The sequence below is a fragment of the Charadrius vociferus genome, unplaced genomic scaffold, assembly GCF_000708025.1.
Source record: "Charadrius vociferus isolate BGI_N301 unplaced genomic scaffold, ASM70802v2 scaffold103, whole genome shotgun sequence".
In the NCBI taxonomy this organism is placed as follows: Eukaryota; Metazoa; Chordata; class Aves; order Charadriiformes; family Charadriidae; genus Charadrius; species Charadrius vociferus.
The window spans coordinates 872110-894156 of NW_009648061.1; the positions used below are offsets into that span (position 1 = coordinate 872110).

Consider the following 22047-nt stretch of genomic DNA (forward strand, 5'->3'; position numbering starts at 1 on the left):
GGGTGGGCCGCGCGGCCTGGGGGTGTCGGTCGCTCTCCCTCCGGGAGGAGTCTCCCCACGGGCCTCGACCGAGCCACGTCTGGAGGGTCCCGGCTTCTGCCTGTGCCCCTTCCTGCCTTTTGTTTTATTTTATTTTAATTTCCCCCTCCCCTCCTTTTTTTCCCCTGGGTTTAAGTTGTGCAGTCACTTTTGGTGTCCGTATAATCGTAGAATCGTGGAGGCATTGAACGGCTTGGGGTGGAAGGGACCTTAAAGATCATCAAGTTCCAACTCCTCTGCCATAGGCAGGGACACCTCCCACTAGACCAGGTTGCTCAAAGCCCCATCCAGCCTGGCCTTGAACACCTCCAGGGATGGGGCACCCACAACCTCTCTGGGCACCTGCTTGTCAGTCAGTCCTTTTTGTCTCGTGTCAGTCTTCTGGACATTGGCTCCATTTAAATTCAAATAAAAGCTAAAACACCTGTATTAAAGACCCTGCGGGGAGAAAAGATTTATTTAGATGTGCTGGGCTGTGCTTCGGGCTGAAGGCTTGTGAGTGCTTCAAGTTTTGTTTTCCTGAGCCCCACGCAGGGGTAAATTCTGCCCTTTGGTTTTGTGGGTTAAAATGGTGGGAGAGAGCACAAGTGGATAATGCAAAGTCTTGGCATAACTACACGGGATTCCATAGGTGCTTTTTGTGCTTTACGCAGCTTAAATGGTAGCCATTATTTTTCCATGCAGTAGTCAGATATGAAGGTTTATGGTTTTAGATCCTCTCAGTTACATATCTCTTCTTCTGATCACCTCCAGGGTAATCTAGTGTGTAGCTGCTGTCTACCTGTAATAGACCGGATCAAAATGTTCTGTTCCTGAGGTTTCTGGAAGGAGTTTGTGATTAACAGCAAATGTGATTCTGCATCAGTTGGTTATGGCAGTAAAATACCTGCTTGGGCTAGGAAAGAGAGAGCTCTGCAGGTGGGAGGGGAATGCTTCAGAGAGCAGTCAGGATCCCTGGATAGGCAGAGAATGTGTTTTCCTCTGAAACAAAAAGCATCTGTTACACTGAATGGACGCTTACAGTGTTTCAAATAAAATAGCATGGTCTTTGTATTCTGGTGTTGTATTTTCTGTCACTTTAGCATTAAAGATAGCATGAGCAGTAAATTAGGAGTCCAGTTCTTCTAGGGAATGAGTGTTTCATAAAGTACCTTTCAGCTCTGCATATTTCTTTCACTGCTGCTTCCCCCTGTTGATAGCTTCTGGGAGGGACTGCTGTTACTCTACTTGCTTTCACATCCCCTCCTCCTGATGTATTATTTCTTTTTTTCCAGGTTAAGCCATGTTTTTTCTAAATCAGTTAAAAGGTGGGGGTGGTTTTAGTGGTCTCCAGTTAAAACATGCTTTTTTTGCTCTTTGCTTTTGGAGTGTTCAAGAGATTTCATTAACTTCGTTTAGAAAAAGTTAATTTTCATTAACTAAAGGGAGGAAACGTATGGCTTTGGAAAGGACAGCATCAGTTACAGGTTACTGCATTCCAATTGTCTTGTGACAGCCCCAGTACGAAGCTCAGCTAGATGGTGAGAAGTGGAGAAAGACCAGGGGTAGCAGTGGCTTCAGGCACTAGATCTAGGCATGACTGACTGCATCTCCAGATTAACAGTTCTGCAGGGTAAAGTGTTGTCCATGGGACATGCACTGCTCCAGAATACCTGAGATTTTATTTTTAAGTGCGGTAAACTTGTTTTTAATTGGTAAGGCGGTGGAAAATGGAAAATAGGCATGAAAGCAGGTTTTCCCTTTTACCCTTATTTTGGAGAAATCACTAGGCTCCTCAAAAGCCTATAGTTGGCCGAACATGAGCTTGAAAAGAAACCTTAGTTTCTGATCTCCAGTAAAGAGTGCAGCGCTTTCGAAGCACTGCTTCTAGGGCTAGGAATGAGTTCTGTGTCTGAGCCCCGACAAGCACAGTGGGTGCTGGGTCCAGAGCTGGGGTGCTCTGGTACTGCTGTGGTACAAGTAATCTCTGATAACTTTATCACAGTCTCGTATTTTTTTTGCTGCTTCTAGTACGTAACATGCTGTTTAATAAATTTAATTCTGTGTGAGAACTGTATCTATTATGCTGCCTTAACGTGGGTGCTGTCAGGATGTTGTGTTTGAGGTTTTTTGTGGCAGTTATTTATCTTTGTTAGCATGATTATTATTTTTTCCCCGCTTTCTAGTGATGGCAACCTACACTTGTATCACTTGCCGTGTGGCTTTCAAGGATGCTGACATTCAGCGCGCCCATTACAAAACTGACTGGCACAGATACAATCTGAAGCGTAAGGTTGCTGACATGCCTCCTGTCACTGCTGAGAATTTCCAAGAGAGAGTCCTAGCACAGAGAGCAATAGCAGAGGAGCAGAACAAAATCACTGCCACTTACTGCACAGTTTGTAGCAAGAGATTCTCCACCTTCAATGCCTACGAAAATCACTTGAAGTCCAAGAAGCACCTGGAGTTGGAGAAGAAAGCTGTTCAAGCTGTCAGCAAGAAGGTGAAAACATTAAATGAAAAGAACCTGGAAAAGGGGCTGGCCCCGGAGAGTGTAAACAAAGATGAAATGAACACAGCTATTCAGCAAGCCATCAGAGCTCAGCCGTCTTCATCTCCTAAGAAGACGCCTTTATCTCCTGGTAATGCAAGCAGCTCTCCAGTTTCTACGGGAAGCACCAGCTTATCACAGAGTAGAGAACGATCAGAAAAACCTCCACGGCTACAGTGGTTTGAACAGCAGGCAAAGAAGCTGGCCAAACAACAAGTAGAGGAAGAAGAAGATATGGAAGAAGGTAAGGCAATAAAGATACTGACAAGAGATAGCTTGGGGTAAGCTATGTTGTTGGTTTTATGTAAAAGCCTCCTATTTCTGTAGTAGTATATTTTCCATCCCGAAAGGTCTTCCTGTTGATTAAATTTTCAGATTAACAAAGGAGTTAAGGTAGGCCCATTCTTGCAGCCAAGGACTCTGTGTTAGCATTTGAACTGCCAGCTGCACAAGATACTAATGCGTGTGAAGGTTGAATAGAAACCGTTACTAATTAGAGTGTTATTTCCCACATAAAATTGCAGAGGGAAGTTTCCTTTAAGGAAGGCTAACATAAAAGGTTACCCTAAAACTACTTCTGAAAAATAGATGAACAAAAATCCAATCATGATCATTTGCTGCTGTTCCGTCAATTGCTTTACTGATCTGTTGAAGGGAGGTGGGTGTGGGGTTGGTTTTGTTTTTCCCTGCCCACCAAGATCAGAGGAGAAAATTTGCTCCTTAACCTGACACTGTGTGGCATAGCTTCTCAGCATATTGGCATCTATATTAAAATTGTTTGAGTTGCTGCCCCAACTGCCTGTCCTGCTGCTTCACCCTCGCTGCTTGTGTGGGTACAGCTCTTTATTGGAGGTTAGCCTGAAAAATGGACGACTGAAAAGATCAGAACTACAGAATTCCCAGAAAAGGGTTATTTTTAACCTGGATGCGTTCAGTGCTGTAGGTTACAGTACAGCTCCCAGTGCATCTAGTGGAGCAGTTGAATGGGGTGATTAAACTGCAGCAAGGGGACAGGTATGAAGGAAGTGGGGCTATACTATGCCTGCTTCGTTACTGAAACTGTTGTGTCACGTTATTATATCTCTTACAGCAGTTTTATGCTGGTGAAATTTCAGGTGCAATTCAGGGAATCTGTTCTACAAGAGAAGAAACGCACACCTCTGAACGTGTGTCTTAACAACTAAAGAAGGAGCCGAGTTAGACCTGCTTTGTGTTAATGTTTTACTCATAAATTGTAATGCTAAAATCTCAGTAGGTTTCTGAATGTTAATTTTCATGTTAAGTGTTTGTCCAGGAATATTTCCTACAAGTCCTGTTAATTCAGTGTCAGGCTTTTAAAATTGCTAAACTATATCCTATAGCAAATATCTCTATTTAGCAGTGTACAGTGCTGGGGAGGACCGTGTTCCCTCTTCTCAGATGCTCTGTGTGCATGGCAGTTGGAAAGGGACCAGCAGGAACAGAGTACTGGAAAATGCTCACTACCCCAGATCTGAACTCCTTAAAAAAAATTTCAAGACCCCTCTAACAGTTTAATCAGATTGCTGGTTTGTTTATTAATGAGCTCTGCAGTAATCTTGGAAATGTGTAAAATTGTTAGTATATCTTGGTATATACTAACATATAATGTAACATACTATATCTGTGACAGCTGACTTATTCTCTGTTGTTAAAGATGTGTGTGTGAACCGGAATGTGTTTTCCCTCACTGCTGAAAATGAGTATTTTCATGATTCTGACAGTTGTATTGTTTTTAATGAGCAGCGCACGTGTTCTTGTGCTGTGGTGAATTAAATTTAAGGCTTTGAAACAGAAATAAAGTGTTAATAGTTGAGAAAATGGAGGGGGAAAAAATACTGGATCTGCCAACTTTTTTTGTGAGCAGACTTGAGCTTTGCTGTGCATCTTACAAAGAAATGTATTTTACTGGCAATAGTATATTCTTGCACCTGGAAGTGACTGTGTGACACTTAGCTGTAAGAATAGAAAATGAAATATTTTCTATGATAATTTTTTCTAATGTAACTGGGACTTGTTTTGCTTGGGAGAAGGAATTATATATTTATTTTTTTTTAACTTTCTTTAAAAGACTGGGAAGATATGGATTCCGATGAAGACATTGGCTCTGAAGAAGAAATGGAAGATGTGGGAGATGAAGAGGAGGAGCAGGCAGAAGGTGAAAGCACTCCTGCTGTTGGGGCCATACCAGTCACGGACTGTTTGTTCTGTCCCCACCATTCAAGATCTCTCACGAAAAATGTGGCCCATATGACAAAAGCTCACAGTTTCTTCATTCCAGACATAGAGTACCTTGTGGATCTCAGAGGACTAATCAAGTACCTAGGTATGCCTGTAAATGTTCTCTGATTTTTGACCAGGATAATTATATACTGTTATTGCTTATTTTCACTGGTATATGACTTAAAATGTTGTGGGGTTGGGGTTTTTTTTTTTTGTGTAAAATCTGGTGTGTTTTGATCATGAACAGGACCGCAGGCTTTCCAAGGAGAGTAGGAGAAAACCCCACTGAGCAAACATGGTTGTATACGCTGTAGATCTTACATAGTTTTCTAATGTTGAGAAAGTTGTTCAGCTAAGATGGAATTTAGTACGAAACTCTATTGCTAAAGTGCACATATGAACTGTGTTATCCTACTCATGAGTCTGAAGTTTTTGTCTCATCAGTTTACAATATTTGTGAGGGCTAAAAACTGGGGAAAAAAATGTGTCTTTCCTGAAATCTACAAATAATGATGAGAATAAAATAATTTTGGAGTATCAGATAGAAGACTGTATTGGAAGTATGAAATTTGTTATTGAGAATACATAATGATCCATAGCTTGTCATGTGAAGTCTGTAAGTGCACAGACTTGTCCCTGATGGAGCCATATGGTTGAGGCATAGGAACAGCAGGGCTTTTCTGGAAATGAAGGACTCGAGGCTTTTCCTCACTCTCTCTGCTTTCAAGCTGGGAAGGCTGCATCACAGAAATGTTAATTATTGACCAGGGAGGCTCAATTCAGACCAATAGAAATGTCAATGTTTTCTGCAGGAGAGAAGGTTGGCGTTGGGAAAATCTGCATCTGGTGCAATGAAAAAGGGAAATCCTTCTACTCTACAGAAGCCGTACAGGCTCACATGAATGATAAAAGCCACTGCAAACTCTTCACAGATGGAGATGCTGCACTGGAATTTGCAGACTTCTATGATTTTAGGTGAGGAGGCTTCTCTTTGAGTGGAGCACAGATGGAGACAGAGAAAAGGACAGTTCAGTATTACGTCAGAAACTATTACTCATTCTTAAAATGTAGTCCTGTTTCTGGTGCTTGTTTTGCATAGCTGGTTCACCACTTTTCTGGGTAAGCATAACATGATTGGTTCTCCTCTCCTTTGACCACTAACACCAGTCCTATGTGAAAATACATTTTGAATTCTATTTTGTATGTTTGCTGTTACTGAGTTTACATTTCAGTGAACCAGCAAAGAACATAAAAGGGCGTAACTGTCTCATCCATTACCTTTTAGGCAGATTGTGGGCTTAATACTTACTGTCGATTTTATTTATTTTTTTCTAAGGAGCTGGAGTTAAACAGGACTGCTGTGATTTAGGGGCCTCTTGTTGAATATCCTGTAACTCGTCCTAAGCTGTGTTCATTTTGGTCAGAAATATCTCCTGTTACGGTGACAGGAGGATTTAGTGGAGCTTCTTGGAGTGCTCGTTCAGTAGCTGTGCAGAGCTGGTGAGCTGCACAGTGGTGGCTTTTCACTGTAAGTGGCTGTTAAGTGTGCAGCAGCAGAGCTGCGGTGGGTTGTAGAACCAGGTGGAGGAAGGGTGGTCCTTGTCTTCGGCCACTGTTCAGGGCAGGGTGCTGCTGGGAAGAACTCTCAAACTAAGGCAGGTGAAACACAGCAATATTTGTGGCCTGCTGTAGCTGTGCATGTCAGCTCTTTTGTGTAATGGGTCTGGATAGCTGTGGCTGCTCACCGCGCGTAAACCATGTGCTGCTACTCCTCCACAGGAGCAGTTACCCTGATCACAAGGATGGGGAAGATGTGGAGGTGCCTGGAGAACGTCCAGCAGAGAGAGAGTTGGATTATGATGATGACACTATGGAGCTGATCCTTCCTTCAGGTAGGCATAAGATTTGTGTTACGAGGTACTTACTCTGCCTTTCTCATAGCTGCAGCTATTACCTGCGGCACAGGTCATCATTGTAAGTGTTTTCCTTTGACAAGGAGAAAGTAATCTTGCATTTAAGTGTCTTTGGGGTTTTGCACTCACCTTCCATTATTTTCACTACCACGTATTTCAGCTTTTTCAGCATTAATGTATATGTGGGCTGGTGCAGGGGGTTCCTTTGCCCGCTTATCTCCTCATTAACATGTGACTTATGGTATACTCCAAGAGTTTCCATATCTTGTTTTAGTACAACTTGGAGAGGCTATAACTTCAGTTATCTAGTGTAGTTTTGCTGTTTGTTTTTTGGTTTGGGTTGGGTTTTTTTGCAGAGAGTCAGCTGGTAACTAATTTATTTAAACAACCTTACTCTTGCCTTGTATAGCATTTGGCACTCTTGCTTGCATTATTTTTTTGGTTTTGTGTTTTTTATATGAGGGGACCTCAGCCCTTTTATTCTGAAAAGTGCTGACAACTGCACAGTTACAGAAGATTTCCTGAAAGTCAGCAAGTTACTTCCCTGGTTACTTGAAACAGCATTGCCTCTCTGCTAATTCCCCTAACTTATTTTTTTTTTTTCTTCAAGGTAGAGTGCAGTACAGCAGCTTTTACAGTAATTACATTGAGTCGTAAAGTTTTTAAAGTTTTGGGCCTTTTAAAAACATTTCTCAGTGTAGGGATTTTCCACAGTTTTCACAGTATGCTTGAATACTGCATTTCAGAAGCTGCTTCATTATGCATAATAAGATGTCCCTTCCTGAACAGGTGCTAGAGTGGGTCATCGTTCTTTAATGAGATACTACAAGCAACGGTTTGGTCTTTCAAGAGCGGTAGCTGTTGTGAAAAATAAGAAAGCAGTGGGTCGGGTGTTGCAGCAGTACAGAGCTTTGGGCTGGACAGGTCAGACAGGTAAGTGACTATGTGAGGTTTTTGCAGAGGAGGACGTTCTAGGATGCCATCACTCTACAATTAAATAGATTGAATTTGTTTCACATTTGTGGGATTTTATGCAGTAGTTTGTATTCCACTCAGTTCCCTTTCATTGCTGACATCCAGACAGAGTAGGTTATAGGAAGTTGCTTGTGTGTAAAATCCATTGCAGTTTCTGTGCAACCCCTTCAGTTCATTAGCATGTGTGTTTGTGATATTTGGTGACTTCGGAAGATTTGTTGTTTTCTAGGGTAATAATCCTTTCTCTGCCTGTCAAAACTACTACTCTTGCTATTCAACAACGTAACGTAAATCACTCGGAATACTTTTTCAGTTGGAGAGCAGTGATCTATATCCACTTCTGAAATAAAGAATCACACACTGGAATGCAAAACAACCTCTTCCCTTAATGGGTAATGGTCATGGGTGGAACTGGCCTTTCCCAAGAGAAAAGTGAAAAGTGTCCCAGTATGGGATGGAAAACATACAGCTAACTGGCAGTTTAAATGGACAGATTAACTGATTTGCATATTAGTAGTAAGTAATCTCACAAACATTTATCCCTCTTTCTCTTCCTCCTGTCTCCCTGAAGGGGCAGTTTTTGCTCAGCAGCGTGATATGCAGTACCTGCAGAGGATGAAGTCAAAGTGGATGCTGAAGACGGGAATGAGTAACAATGCTACAAAGCAGATGCATTTCCGGGCACAAGTCAGATTTTGAGTTCCTGAGAGAGCTGCATGCAACTGGTTTTGGGAAGGGGGATTTAATGGTTTCTGGGTCGAGGATTTTGTCATTAAAATGGACTTGGTACCTATCAAATAGGGTTGTGTATGCTGGTCTGCGTTCTTGTCTGTGAGAAGAGCAGGGAGCTTGTCTCTTCTGGTGAAATGATGGTTGGCCTAACTTAAAAAATAAAGCTATCTTAAATGGATTATGTGGCAAAGTAGTCATGGCTACGAATGATGATGCATGCGTAATCTTGCTGCCCGTTTTTGTGCAGTCCGTTTCTGTGGGGCAGTCGATACTTGTAATTTATCTGAATACCTTCAGTTTCCAATTCTGCAAAGTGGTTGAGGCCAGGAGAAGATCCTAGATCTAAGAGCCTGAGATGGAATATATTGAAGGTGTTCGCTTGTGATGCCAGCCATTAGTTAGCTGGATGTTTTGGACTTATAGCTGGCACCATTGAAGTGAAAATGTGAGATCAGAGATTCTGGGAGGGTTAAGTGCTAATTGTTTGAAGAAATGCACTAATGGAAAACTTAACTCCAGGATTAGTATCATCTTGGAAGTTGACTCTACTTGCTTAATGCTCCAGCTCAGGGCTGGATTAATAATTTACAGTGCAGTTGTTTAAAAACTGCTCAAAATTACCATAATATTTAGATGAATGTCAATCAAAATTTCTGATGATCTGTTAAAGATTTCCTGATTAAAACTCTGACGTTGCTGTTGATGTCAGCTTTTGTTGTTTGCGTTGAGTACTGGTGTTTCATATGAACTTGCTGAAGGAAAGTGACCCAAGACATGTATTGGCTAGAATGGAAACACGCCGTCCTGCTTAAGCAGGTGAACGGGCAGGTGTAGAGAAAACCTGCCTGTTAAAGAGCTGAGGCAGCAGTGCTCGTGTTGGTCCTGGTGTTGTAGATGTTAAAAGCTTCCATGACCCTACCAGTTCTTCTGACCTTCATGTAAGTAGGTGGGCATTTACACACAAAGGTGTAGGGCAGCTCATGAAGCCCGGAGCTCTAGTGTGCTGGACACTGAGCGTGTGCCACAGGAAAATTGCTGTTTGTTTCCCTGTCCATTCATTGTGAAGGCAGCTGCAGCTGGTTACAGTCAAGTTGCACTTCTGTGTTTTAGGATTACTCTGCATTCCCTGTGTTATGGTTTGAGAGACCCGCAACAATTTATTGTTGTTTAGACAATCATTCTATCATCTGATGACCCCTCCCCACCTGGGAAAGGGAATCGGGAGAAACAAGGAAACTCGGGAGCTGAAATATAAACAGATTTAATAGAGTAAGATTAGATAATTAACATTAACAGCACAAAACCCAATATTGATCCTGACACCGATACAGAATGTGCAAAGATTATACTCAGCCAATTCTATCAGCAGGAAGCTGTGCACTCCCAGCGGTGGACAGCAGATGTCGGACACTGCGAGCGCTATAGCTTCGGGAGGAAGGAAAGGCCTCAGGAGTCCGGCACCAGGGCATGAAGTTCTCAGGATGGCAGCCATCAAGGGAGAGAGAGAACTTTGCAGCAAACTTTCTAATTTATAGTGAATGTGACGTTGATGGTATGAAGTAACCTTGTTGGCCAGCTTGGGTCCCAGCAGTGGACAGCAAATGTCAGACACTGTGAGCGCTACGGCTTCAGGAGGAAGGGAAGGGCTCAGGAGTCCAGCACCAGGGCACCAAATTCTCAGGATGGCAGCCATTGAGAGAGAGAGAACTTCACAGCAAACTTTCTAATTTATAGTGAATGTGACATCGATGGTATGAAATAATCCTGTTGGCCAGCTTGGGTCAAGTGCCCGGGTCTCGCTCCTCCTCATCCCTGCACCTGGCAAGCTTGAAAACACTGAGACCTTGAAACCCACACACCATAGCTGGCTATAAACTAAATATTTTCACAAATTCAGACACTGGAGCTTCTAAAAGTGCAGTCTTCCTAAGCATTAGAAGAGAAATTGGTGTGTCCCTCAAACCAGGACAACCTGGTAGCGGCTTTCATTGGTATGACTTTAATAGAAGTTTTCTTCCTTTCCTGTGAATGGTGTGTGCATAGTATCTCTGGGAAGGGCAGGGGGAGACTTTGTCAATAAACACTGTATTTTGACCTCTTTAAATAATCCACTGACCTCTTAAAAATAATCCACTGAATTCGCCTTAAGAAGTAAGTTCAGAAAAAGTAGTACTGTTGGCATATAGGCACTTCTGAAAAAGTGGTATATTTATGGGACTCTTAGGAAAGCAATCATTTCACAATGGAGGTGCATGCTGTGTATTTTTGTTTTGTGGATTTGACCACGGTGTTTTCCTTCCCCCCCCTCCCTTTTTTAGTAAGTTCTGTTGCCTTGGAAGTTTTTTGCTATTCCTGCTTTTACTGACAAGACAGAACGACAGAACTTGATCAGTAATAGAGGCTATAGATTTGATGCAGCATTTACCAAGTCAAGTGACTAATACATTAAAACAGGCACAGATTTGAGTGAAGGGAAAACTGAAGCAGAGAGAATTTTAAAGAAAGGCTGTGTTCAAAAAATCTTAAACTAAAGTTGGGTTGATAAATGAGTACCTTTTTCCTGGCAAGGCAGAGTTGCTGCCATTGTGCAGCCATAGCTGCATCTACCTCACATTTGAATTTATTCTAGAGGGTTTGCTCTGGGTTATTGGGCTTTACTCTCAAAGTTAGAAATAAGAGACCTAGTCTCAGCTATGTGAATCTTAAGACATCATATCCTTTATTACACTCATAGCCTGGCCTAACTTGCAGTTTTGGTGTGGATTTCTAGCACTGTGGGTATATCGTACTTGTATTTGTCAAGCTTCAGCATCCAGCCCTTCGGAGCTGCTCATATATTTTTCTTCGAAGTTAAAGATTACTATCAAAGGGTCTTACGCTTATGGACAAGTTAATTTTCTTTACATGCAGAGCAAACTGAAATGCCACAAAAATGTAGAAATAGAAGGGTTAGACTTCTTAACCGTAGTCTTGAAGCCAGCTGAACTGGCTTTGAATACCAGTTTAAGTCAGCAGTGAGCATCAGAGTGGTATTCCGCCTGGAGCTTTTGGAAAACACTCATGGAACATCTAAAACTTACACTGAGGACAGGATAATTATCCTGGAAGAGTCCTGAGCATAACCTAGTACAGTTGTTAAAGTCTTGGAGGTAGATGTTAAAGAAGTCTAGTCAGTGAAGGCAGAAATACAAGGAGATAACTGATCCAATGACAAAGGACTTTGGGTCCATAAGGTTCAGGCTGAAGGTGCGTGGGTTTGCTGCTCTCCTCAACGTGAAAGGGCGGCCAAAAGAAACTCCTGTTACCTGTGCAGCCTTGCTCAAAGGAACCTGCTGCTTATGAAAAGATGGGGGTTGCCTGAATTTCCTGAACAGTCTAGTTCAGAAAGAAATGCAAGTAAGCAAAAATGAAAATTGGCAGTCATTTGGCAAGTCACAGGGGAGCTGAAGGAGGCAATTTGTATAGTATGTACCTATGTTCTGTATGTCTTACTGCAGTTTAGTCAGAAGAAAATGGAGGAGAGGTACGGAAACCTACTGCTATTTTAGAGGAAGAGTTTTAACTGTAAGGTGAAAATGGGTGCCTTGGAAAACCAGCAGAGGGCATAGGGAAGCTTTTCCCAGAGTTGTGTTTACTGTGAAAATAAATAAAGTCTAGTAAAAGTACATTCATGCAGAATATTGGTAGGGTGAGAAGGCAAAGCTCGCCACTAACATGAGTTAAGATTAGCACTAGACTTCTGTGAGATGAATTGCTATTAATATCTTTATGTGAGTCCAGGAAGAGCATCGCTTGCAAAGGGTAGCTAGAACAAGTATGCAGATTGTCTGCAGTATTCAGCTACAGTGCTACAGTCTGCACAGCTTGTAGGTAACTCCAGCTATGTCAGAGCACGAGAGAGTGTTTTTATTAAACACACTTCAGTGTTACAGTTTAGTCTTTTACCTCCCTAGCCTAAATCCTAAAGCTTGTGCGAAGGATAGCTGAGGGCAGTTTTTTGTTTCCTAAAAGAATTCCAAATGATGATGGTACCCATCAAGGAGCTATGTTTCCAGCTATGACCTTGCGCTCCCCTGCTCTGACCTTGCGTTTTCTGGCTCTTGTGATCAGAATGAGAAGAGAGTAAAGTCTAGGGGCAACCAAGTAGATTTGAGACAGTCTCTGGACATAGTGGGTACTCTGGCAAGAGTTTCCTGGTGTGATTGTAATTCAGTGGGTGTGCTGTTCCCAGAGGAGGAGATGATCCCTTCTTAAGCTGGTGCGTCCATAGTAGGAAAGGGTGGGAAGAAGCATAGGAAAGGTACCCTGTTTTGGACAGGGCTGGGGTTCTGCTTGCCTGTCAATCCAGTAATAGCTGAATCTTGAAGTAGTCCCGAAGCTGCATCGGACATTGCAGAATGAATCAGCAGAATAAGAGAATTGGCGAAGCTGACAGAGTACATCTGCCATCTCCTTTTGGAAGTAGTTCTTCTGTTTTGTATGCTTAAGTTATCTAAAAGCAACCCAGGTGATACTAGAGGGAAAAACACATACCCGTTATCTGGAAGGGAGGGGCTGGGAAAGAGAGAAGCGTATGGGATGTAGAGTGGCAGAGACACAGGACAGTCAGATATGTAAAATATCTTAACAACTTATTGCAATGAAGTTGCAAGACAACAAATAAAGATCTATTTAAAGTGAGCGCTCCCTTTAATAGTGCGTTATCGATCCCTAATTGGTTTCCACAAGGTAGAGCGCCTGAGATGTAAAGGAGTTGGACCATTGCCCAGCTAACATCTGATGCTTGAAGGCCATCTGAGTGAGATTCTTTTTTTTTTTTTTTTTTAGGAGTTATTTTTGATCTATTAAAACTGAGGCATCCTGTGCTAATGGGCTTCATCTGCTCAGGGGTTTGGTCATCTTCCTCCACTATCTGCATAAAGCTGCTGGTGGAAAACTGTGCTTCAGAGACCCAAGGGGGTCTATACTATTATGACCTGTAATAGATGAGAGGTTAGAGATAAGCTTTGGGGCACATCTGGCTGAAAATTAAAAATGTATCTTAAAGGCCTCGAATCTTGGTGGTTAATTGCTTTAGTACAACTGACTATCACAGCATCTGGCGAATAGCGGTCACCAGACTGGCATCGAAGTCCTGAATCCTCAGCAGTCGGCAGAGCCTGGGTAGTCGAGATGACCAACTGATGGCACTTCATGTGTCAGAGCAAGCCAAACCATCTCTTTTCAGGAATCTGACCCAGAGGAAATTTCTGTTGCCTCTCCCACTATGTCCCAAGCTACCCTGCCAGCCTAAGATGCAGCAGCCAGGGACTTGAGTAGCAATAGAAGCAGTAACAGGAGAGCTGTAACCAGTTTTGTGTTAAGGATTTCTGCGCGTGTCTAGGGTACCAGACTGAAAGCAGAGTAATAAATCCTAGCTGAGCCAGCAAGGGAGTCAGAATCACTCTCCTCAAAAAGTATTCAGTACTTCCCAGTATAAAGTTATGTGACTTCCCAAAAGCAAAAACGGATAAATAAACAGGTTTTTAAATAATGACATTACCAAACAAACATTTGTGTCTTTGTACAGTTCTCTGATGCAAGAAAAAGTGTTGTCTAACGTTGAGATACATTTTTCTAGCATTCGTTACACTTGTTGTGTTGGAGTCTTATTTGCTTGCCACCGTATTGGATTTATGTTTTCAACTTTTTTATCTTTGCCCAGAACTTAACAGTGGTACATTCCATAACCTTGGGTATGGAACTAAGAGGTGTGCTCCTCCCACATCATGTGTTAATAAACAAAAGTGAACATGTACCAGGGCTCGGAAGAAGTGTGTATTCACATCATCAGATGACCTCGTATCTTAACCTTCCTTTCTTGAAGGATCCTCAGGAAAGAGAGCTGGTAGGAATTACTGACAGTCAATAACTTGAACAACAGAATTAGCAGCAGCAGCAAATGCTATTAGTTAAAAAGGGGGGTAAAAATAAAATATTTACATTTCTAATGAGCTCTAGATTAAGGCATTAATTAAGGTTATTCTTAGCAAAGAATAACGTAATGTTTTACAAAATGGAATTTTTAGCTAGATACATTTCTCCTTGGAACACATCTTTCTTTATTCTGCCAGCTCAATGAGAACTTTTTTTAAAATTATTATTTAATAATTGAAATGTGCCTGGAAGATCCAGTTAAAAGTTTACAAAACTAAGTGGCTTGGTAAACAGCCACCAGACCAATGGAAGTTGCATTTCTACAACAGGTGGGTAAACCAAGTGCCTCAGCTGTGTAAGAAGAGTGCTGCAGGATAGGTCTGCGCTCAGCTCTGGGGACGTTTTCCAGCACGCCGGGAAGGAAAGAGAAGACTTCCTGAGCATACACCCTGTGGCAAATCAGCTGCAGTGCTCCGGGGGACTTTCTGCCTCCCCAGCACGCTTATGTCAGGCTCTGCAACACACACAGGCGCAGCCCCAGGTACCAGCTGAGGCCCGAATGTGGTGTTCTTGCCTCGGTTTCCTCTGTTATTCCTGGGTCTTTTAAGCTCATGACGAGGGCGTGCTTGTGAGCCTCAAGGCCAATTTGCCTTACATCGCTCCACCTCAACCAAACCCCCTGCCAGCGCCTGTTAATGATTTTGCAAGGTTTATACAGTCATCTACGGATGCATTGGCCTCTTTTTTTTTTTTCTGGCTTGGGTAGCTTTCCACCCTTAAACTTCCCCTCTTTACAGACATGAAAGCAATCTGGCCTTCCTGGGCAAGATCTGCCTTTGGTTTCACACCATTCTCCTACGCTAACCACCACTAATGCCTTAACAGGTGGGGCAACTATGTGTTTACTTAGATTATATGCACTGAAAATCTTGATAAAATATTCACTGAAGTCTTCCAAAATCCAGATACTTTCTGACATCCTTCATAGGTGCGGTCATACCTAGCTTACTTCATTCCTTTCAATCATGGTATTTCAATAAATCCTGCCATTCAAGTCGCCATATTTTAACTAAACTGTACTGATGAAGCGCGTGCTTTCCAAATAGAGCAGAGAAATAATTGTTTCAAGGGTTTTTTTTCTATTAAGTGTTAAGCGATACCAACTGAAATTACCTTTAACTGGCCATAGACCAAGGATAAACCTGGACTGTTATTTTTATTCAAGTGATGTATGGTAAGTGCCTGGTAAATGGCGTCATCTTTCTTCGTCTTTAACATAGGACACTTGCCAGCTGCGTCTGCTTTCCTGACAGTAGAAGGTCCATTGTCCCACAGAGAAGAGAAAGGTGGCCTGTAAGGTGCAGAGCTCTGTCCCTCATCCTCGAATGCTTTAGGGATTGGCTGCCCGGCGTCAATAGGAGCCCCATGGTTCATTGTGCAGTCTATTTTTGTTTGCTTCTGTGTCTGCTTAGCTCCGCCACGTCTGCTGGGCCTGCATGAGAGAGAGCATGTTACGCTTAAGGTTGTCCTTGACTTTTCCAACACCGAAGTCACTGTGGTTCTTCCCGCAACACAGTTATTGACAGAAAAACAGCATTTTATAGGAGAGGGGAGGAGCAGTACAATCGTGTCTTAGTCCCATATCAATTTACAGAGCACAAAGAGAAGATTAGGTGGCTCAGCTGTGGCCACATAATTCTCCAGCATGGAGCTACCAAGAGGTAATCAGCAGGATCTAATGCAACACCTCGCCTTGCCCCAGGCTCTGGGCACCCATCTTCAGTTGTAATCTGAAGCGGAGGCTCCTCTCTTGAGAGTAGGTGCTTTTCAGATAACTGACCACTGACCAGAACTGATTTGAACATTTAAGTGTGTAGAGGAGAGTTCCTACTTCTGAATTAATAACCCGGCTGTTCAAATTCTTTGATACTAGGCAGTTAAATATAGAAATCAGCCAGATGCCTTTGAAGTTTTTTTTTTAAATGACTTGGTCTTTTGGCCCCATGAATCATCCATTTTTTTCTGTACCATGGCGTAGCTCCAATAAGCAATCCCAGTACAGCCATTAAGAATAGCTGAGGTACTTTGGGCAGGACTACAGCCAAAGCTGTATGTGCATACCGAAGTTACTCGAGGTCCTGTATACAGGGAATTGGTGCCAGAAACTGCAGTGAGCCCACCTAAAACATTTATCATGTCCCAACGGCAAGATCACCTGGACTTAGGAGGTCACCAAACACTGCACAGTTTGGAAATCCACCTGTTCTTACTGATGGTTGGATACCTTTGCACTGTGCGCTTGTTTTGCTGCTGCTCTTCTCACTTTGTGTCTGGGGCATCTCGAGCCGGCTAGTAGCTGCCAGAGCTCAGTGGAGTACCCCCAGACCTATGCTCTGTTCCTTGGCACTAGCCCTGTTAGGAGGCTGAACTCCAAGTAAAGTAAAAGAAGCCCCTTGATAACTCGAGCAAACAACCAAAGGAAATCTAATAGCAAAATAACTTTTTACGCCTTTTTCTTCCCGCAGTTTGTGTCAGAGGGGGCGGATCGCAGCTCGCGTTCTCACGTGCTCGCTTAAGCGAGGCTTTACAGTGTGCAGCTCTTGAAGTTTCAAGCCCATTTATATGCCTGTCTGTGACAGCTGCAGCTATTAACAGCAAATCGTTCAATAAATCATCTGTTATTCTGTATAATATTTTACTGGCTCATTGATTGTGAGGAAATAATCCCGTTTTGACTGTCTAGGTTGGTTGATGTCCAGTGGCAAGTGCAAGAAGTCACTGTGCCTAGGACTGAAGGTCATACAAATGCATCGATTTGTGTGTCAGGAGCATCCAGCTTAACTGTGCCCCACCTGCCTGTGTGGTCAGTAGCTCTTACGAACAGTTTTCCAGTAGGCCTTTCAAACCTTCACACAAAAAAATACATTGAGAAGATTAAAAGGCAACGCTTGCGTTGATGGGCCTGATCAGAACCCGTTCTGTGTTTTTTGTTTAAAAGCAACATTACGAGAGTAGTTTATGGGCTTTCCTCCCTCCTTAGCATTCCATTCTTGCTAAGACCTTGCACCTTTAATAAATCTTTGCTTCTCAGGCTTTTGTTGTGTACCAGTAACATCTGGGATGCTTCCAAGGTGGGCACGACCAAGGCATTCATTCCTCTTGGCTGCTATCTCAAAGGGAATCTCTTGAGAATAATCTCCGGAATACACACATCTTTATCTTCCCTGTTTTAATTTGTTAGTTGCCTATCAGCACCTCTTGAGGTTATCAGAGCAAAAATGATGGAATCTGCAGCACAGCTTAAAGGGTTTGGAGGAAAAGAAAACAGGAGTATGATAAGGGGAGGAGATTTTGTGCAGTCCAAGACTCCTGCATACTGAATGTGTAAAGGTTTGCAGCCTGCAAGAAAGGAGTCCCAGTGGATCCTTAGGGTATGATATTTGCAGAGTAGCTGCTTAATGTTCTAAAAGTCCATTGAAGAAGCAGGTGAGCTATTCCTATAAACTAACCAAATACTTCAGAAAAATATGAACTGTGGCCACTTCAGCATTTTCCAGCTATGCAATTGGTGACTGGTTCTCAGGTGGACGTAATTTATTTGATTTAGTCCCTTTTTAACTTCTTTGCTTCTCTTATTTCTTAGTCATCATGTACACGGGGCTTTTGTTTTTTTTTTTTTTCTCTGTACTGTGCTACGACTAACTGCTTTGTGGAGCCATTGAAGTCTAAACTGGAATTCCTTCATTAATTCAACAGCGTCAATTTATGAACAAGTATCCAGCAGATTGCAAGCGACTGCCTTCCTCCGTGGCCAAGGTGATGATATTGCAAAACGCCTCAGCATCCTTGCACGTCTGTTCATCTTCCTATCCTCTGACGTGCTCTAGCTGGGGTACAGCTACAGATCAAGGTTACAGCAAGAAAGAGGTAAACATATCCAGAGAGAAGGAAAAATAAACCTGGCAGTAGGGACCAAGGTCTCTTCTACAGCTTGGAGGGCCGCAACACTGGGGATGTTCTCCCCCAAAGCTTTTTTTGAAGGGCTCCAACTCCAGCTGATCTTTGAGATTGGCATAACATAATTTGTATTGTTTACCAACAGGATTTTAGTTGCTCAGTGCCTTTGGTTCACATGGGATGTGCTGGCACCTCATTGCTTTCCTCTTCCTGACGTCTGTTGTCTGCCTGAGTCCTGTATTTGGAGACTAAAATACAAAGAAACCCTGCTGATTCAATCGTCAGATCAGTCCCTCGGGCAGCAATCTCTAAGCTTACTTCCAACAGTGTCTCCTGTCCATTCCATTACGGAAGACACTCTGCAAGGAGCCAGTATATTCAGAATGGCTTCAAAAGGGACAAACCACGGGTTGCTTTTTCTATAGTTGAGTTCAGTGCTTCTCGCATGGAGACAGAATTTGCTTTCTTACATCCAAAAATGTGTTACAGTTTTGACCAGAGATGTAGAACTTCACAGGTCGCACACCAGCCTTGCAGAAGATGCCAACTTCTGTCCACATCCGATAGCAAACGCAGAAATTCTCTTGAAGTCAAATGCAGTCCACATGCAGCTCATGATCTCCTGGAGCTGAAGTCCAAATGCAACAAGAGGACAGGGCAGACTATTACTTTTTGTGGTATCGTGGCCTCTAGTGCAGCTACTAAAAAGCAAAACCACTTCTGTTGCAGGGATAAGTTGTCTCCAGAAGTCAACCACCACCAAGCGAACCAACCGCAGCCAGCCGGCTGAAAGCAGCTCTGTCCAGCTTGCGGGGACTTCAAGAGCTTCTGTGCTGCACCTTGATGGCTTCCACCGAAACCCGGCCTCCGTCACAGCCCCTTACACTGCAGAATGTCTGTGGGAGCGGGAAAACGCTCTCTCCTGCAGCTCTGAGGAAAACCTGATGCGTCCTGCGAAGTTGAGGGGCTTTCATAGGAAGTCTCACCTCTGCTTCCCACCCTGGCACGTGCGGTGCACACGCGGTGCACTCGCAGTGGCAGAACCCAGTGGTTCTGAATTCACCTGCTGAATCCCAGGTCTCTTAGGTCTCTGTTCTTTGTGCTGAAAGAAGAAAGTAAAAGATCTGATTTTGCTGAGCCTGTGCTTGAAAACAACACTGAGTCATGAGAAAATGTTTAGGCAAGGGAGAATTTGTCCCGAGAGCCCTGAGGCAAGCAGGTAAAAAGAGGGAATGGAGCAAAACGTGCAAGGAAGGACGCACGGCTGGACAAAAACAAGTCTGAACCGTGAGAAAGAGCACCTCACCTTTATTCATCCCACACGGTTGCACTTCTGCCTGGCGGAGAGGCAGGGCCAGGACTTCAGGCCAGTTGCAATGCCCTTTCGGCTGACATGCCGACATTACTCTGGATGCAGGAGCACTCGACTGACAGGCCCAACTATTTGCTGATCTTCGGTTAGTTATCAAGACGGCTGTTTCAGAAAACACGGACACCTGTCATGATGCCATTCTGGCAAACGATGCCAGCAGGACTCCTGAGGACAGAGTCTCCTCTCTGCTCCCTCTGCTGCGACCAGGCTGGCTGCCCTGGAACTGCTTCCAGCTTGCCATCACGCGGGTGATGAACGGGGCAGATGGCATTGCAGGGACAAGGGGATGAAGAGTCTCACGTTTGTTAGGAGCAGCCTTGTTACTTTTCCCCGAGCTGGTACTTCGCACAAGCTGTATGCTGCTAATGTTAGCTCAGGCGCCATATGTGTGGGAAGCGCTGGGGCTTCCTGCAGGGAGCCGGAGGAGCGTGCCCAAGTGGCTTGTACGCTGCCTCTGGCACTCGCCCCTGTGACGAAGGGTGCCACACCGCGGCTGCAGCTGTGCAGCTCTCCTCTGCTGCCTCCCCCAGCCCTCCTCCCAGTTTCCCGCATAGTGGCTCCATCTGCCCCACTCCGTTTCTGCTCCTATGGCTCATCTGCAACCGCGTTGGGGCTCCAGCTGAGGGTCAGGCCCCCAGAATTTTCAGCCAAGAGAAAACAAGGGTTAGCCTTTGCATTCCAAGCAGAGCTGTGAATTTCTTCGAGGTTCTTTCTTCTTGTTTCCTCAAGGTGGGAGAAATAACCAGCTGGACCTGATGGTCCAATTCCAGGAGTCGTAAACCCTGTGTGATCTTAAAGGAAATTAGTCTCTCTATGCAGCACACCTTCCCCAGCCTCCCAGCCGAGCTGCAGCAGCTTTTAGTTTTGTTGCCTGCTCACAAATGCCCTTTTTTCCTTTTTATCTCCTTTCAGTACTGTCATCTTGTATGATTAAATAGGAGTCAGTAGTGTCACTGTACGAGATCTGGGTGGCTCAGGAGTGCAGCATGCGCTGCTTCACGCAGGCTTGCTTGGGATTTGGTTTCTAAATGCAGACGCCCGGCTCATCAGCACACAGAGCTTTATTAACCGTATTCATGAGCTGAAGTTTTTATCTCACTTGGAGCCACATTCTGGAAGTGATAATGAACTTGAAAATGTTCGTATTGAGAAACTCGCCCTGTAAATCAAAACCTTTTTTGCATATTATTAGTGCGGTTAAACAAGCTTAAAGCAGTTAATGACTGAGTGGAGGCAGAGCAGCGTGCCGAATATCAAGAGTGACGCTGATCCAGCTGATCAGCATGAGTTATTTGTGAACGGGAATTGTGCTAAATACCTTAACACAGTAGGCACAATGTTGTGGCCTTGGTGTTCCCTTCTGCCAGTGCCATTTCCTATGTACTGTACTTGCCATCCTTGAAAGCATCTGCCATTATCTGGGCAGACAAGCAGGCTCCATACCCAGCAGCAGAGCTTTGTCTACTACCTTAACTTTTCCTCCGCTTCATTTCTGGAGGTTTAAGCTAGTATGGGGCCTCTTCTGGGCAGGGGGAACCAAGAAGTACTGGAGAAATGGCTCCATCCAGCCTAGGGCCTCGTTATCCTTAGCATCTACAGGAAATCCTCTCAACCCCACTGAAGAGTTTCCTCTTCTGAGATCTGGGCTAAAATCAAGAACAAAACCCCAAGACATTTTGCAGCATTTTAGCAGCATTTTGCTTACCGGTGGCTGCTTTTGGCAAGGAAACATCCCCGGGAGAGTGACAGATAATGCAGAACAGCAAGAGACATGATCATTGATCACCGGGAAAAAAATTAATATGTTAATCAGAAGAGTCAGCCTCACATACTGAATTACATGTGATGTATATTTATGTGGAAAGTCTGTTCTTTACAAGCCCACAGGCTTTATATGCTATTGGAGGAGTGCCAAGGCAAGGGAGAGGAATATTAATTTTCTTACTACAGTCTACTTTAAAGTGCATTGGTACTGCAGCTTGAATGATGAGCCCAAAATTCAGATTTCGATTGTTTTCCTTTTTAACGGGAAGAACTCCATGCTCTTGTCTTTATGGACTAATCCGTCCCGTTGAAGTTTATATTCTTTAAAATACATAACTGCAGCACTGCAAGAGGTTCAATCCTTTCAGAAGAGAGGCTACAAAAGACTGCTTTCATCTTTCTCACATTACTGTAGGGACCAATAAAAGTCAACATTGCACAGGCCAATAATACACCTGGTGCAGTTCCCTGTCTTGGTGGCGGTTGTTTTTAGGTGCGTGGTGGCAATAGCAGTTCTCTACCACCTTCTCCGCTCTCCTTTTTTTTATTATTTTTTTTAAGTGGGAGACAAATATGGCAGAAGAGCTGAAAGAACCCTTTAAAATATT

General features: G+C 43.6%; 1 protein-coding gene across 1 annotated transcript; it reads left to right on the forward strand.

The window, feature by feature from the left end:
* The first annotated feature begins 2199 nt into the window (after positions 1-2199).
* Positions 2200-8485, forward strand: ZNF622 (zinc finger protein 622). Its single transcript, XM_009883738.1, has 6 exons — positions 2200-2813; positions 4659-4913; positions 5623-5785; positions 6590-6702; positions 7513-7656; positions 8270-8485. Exons 1-6 carry the CDS (start codon positions 2207-2209, stop codon positions 8395-8397), a joined length of 1410 nt encoding a protein of 469 aa, XP_009882040.1. The 5' UTR covers positions 2200-2206; the 3' UTR covers positions 8398-8485.
* Positions 8486-22047: the final 13562 nt, after the last annotated feature.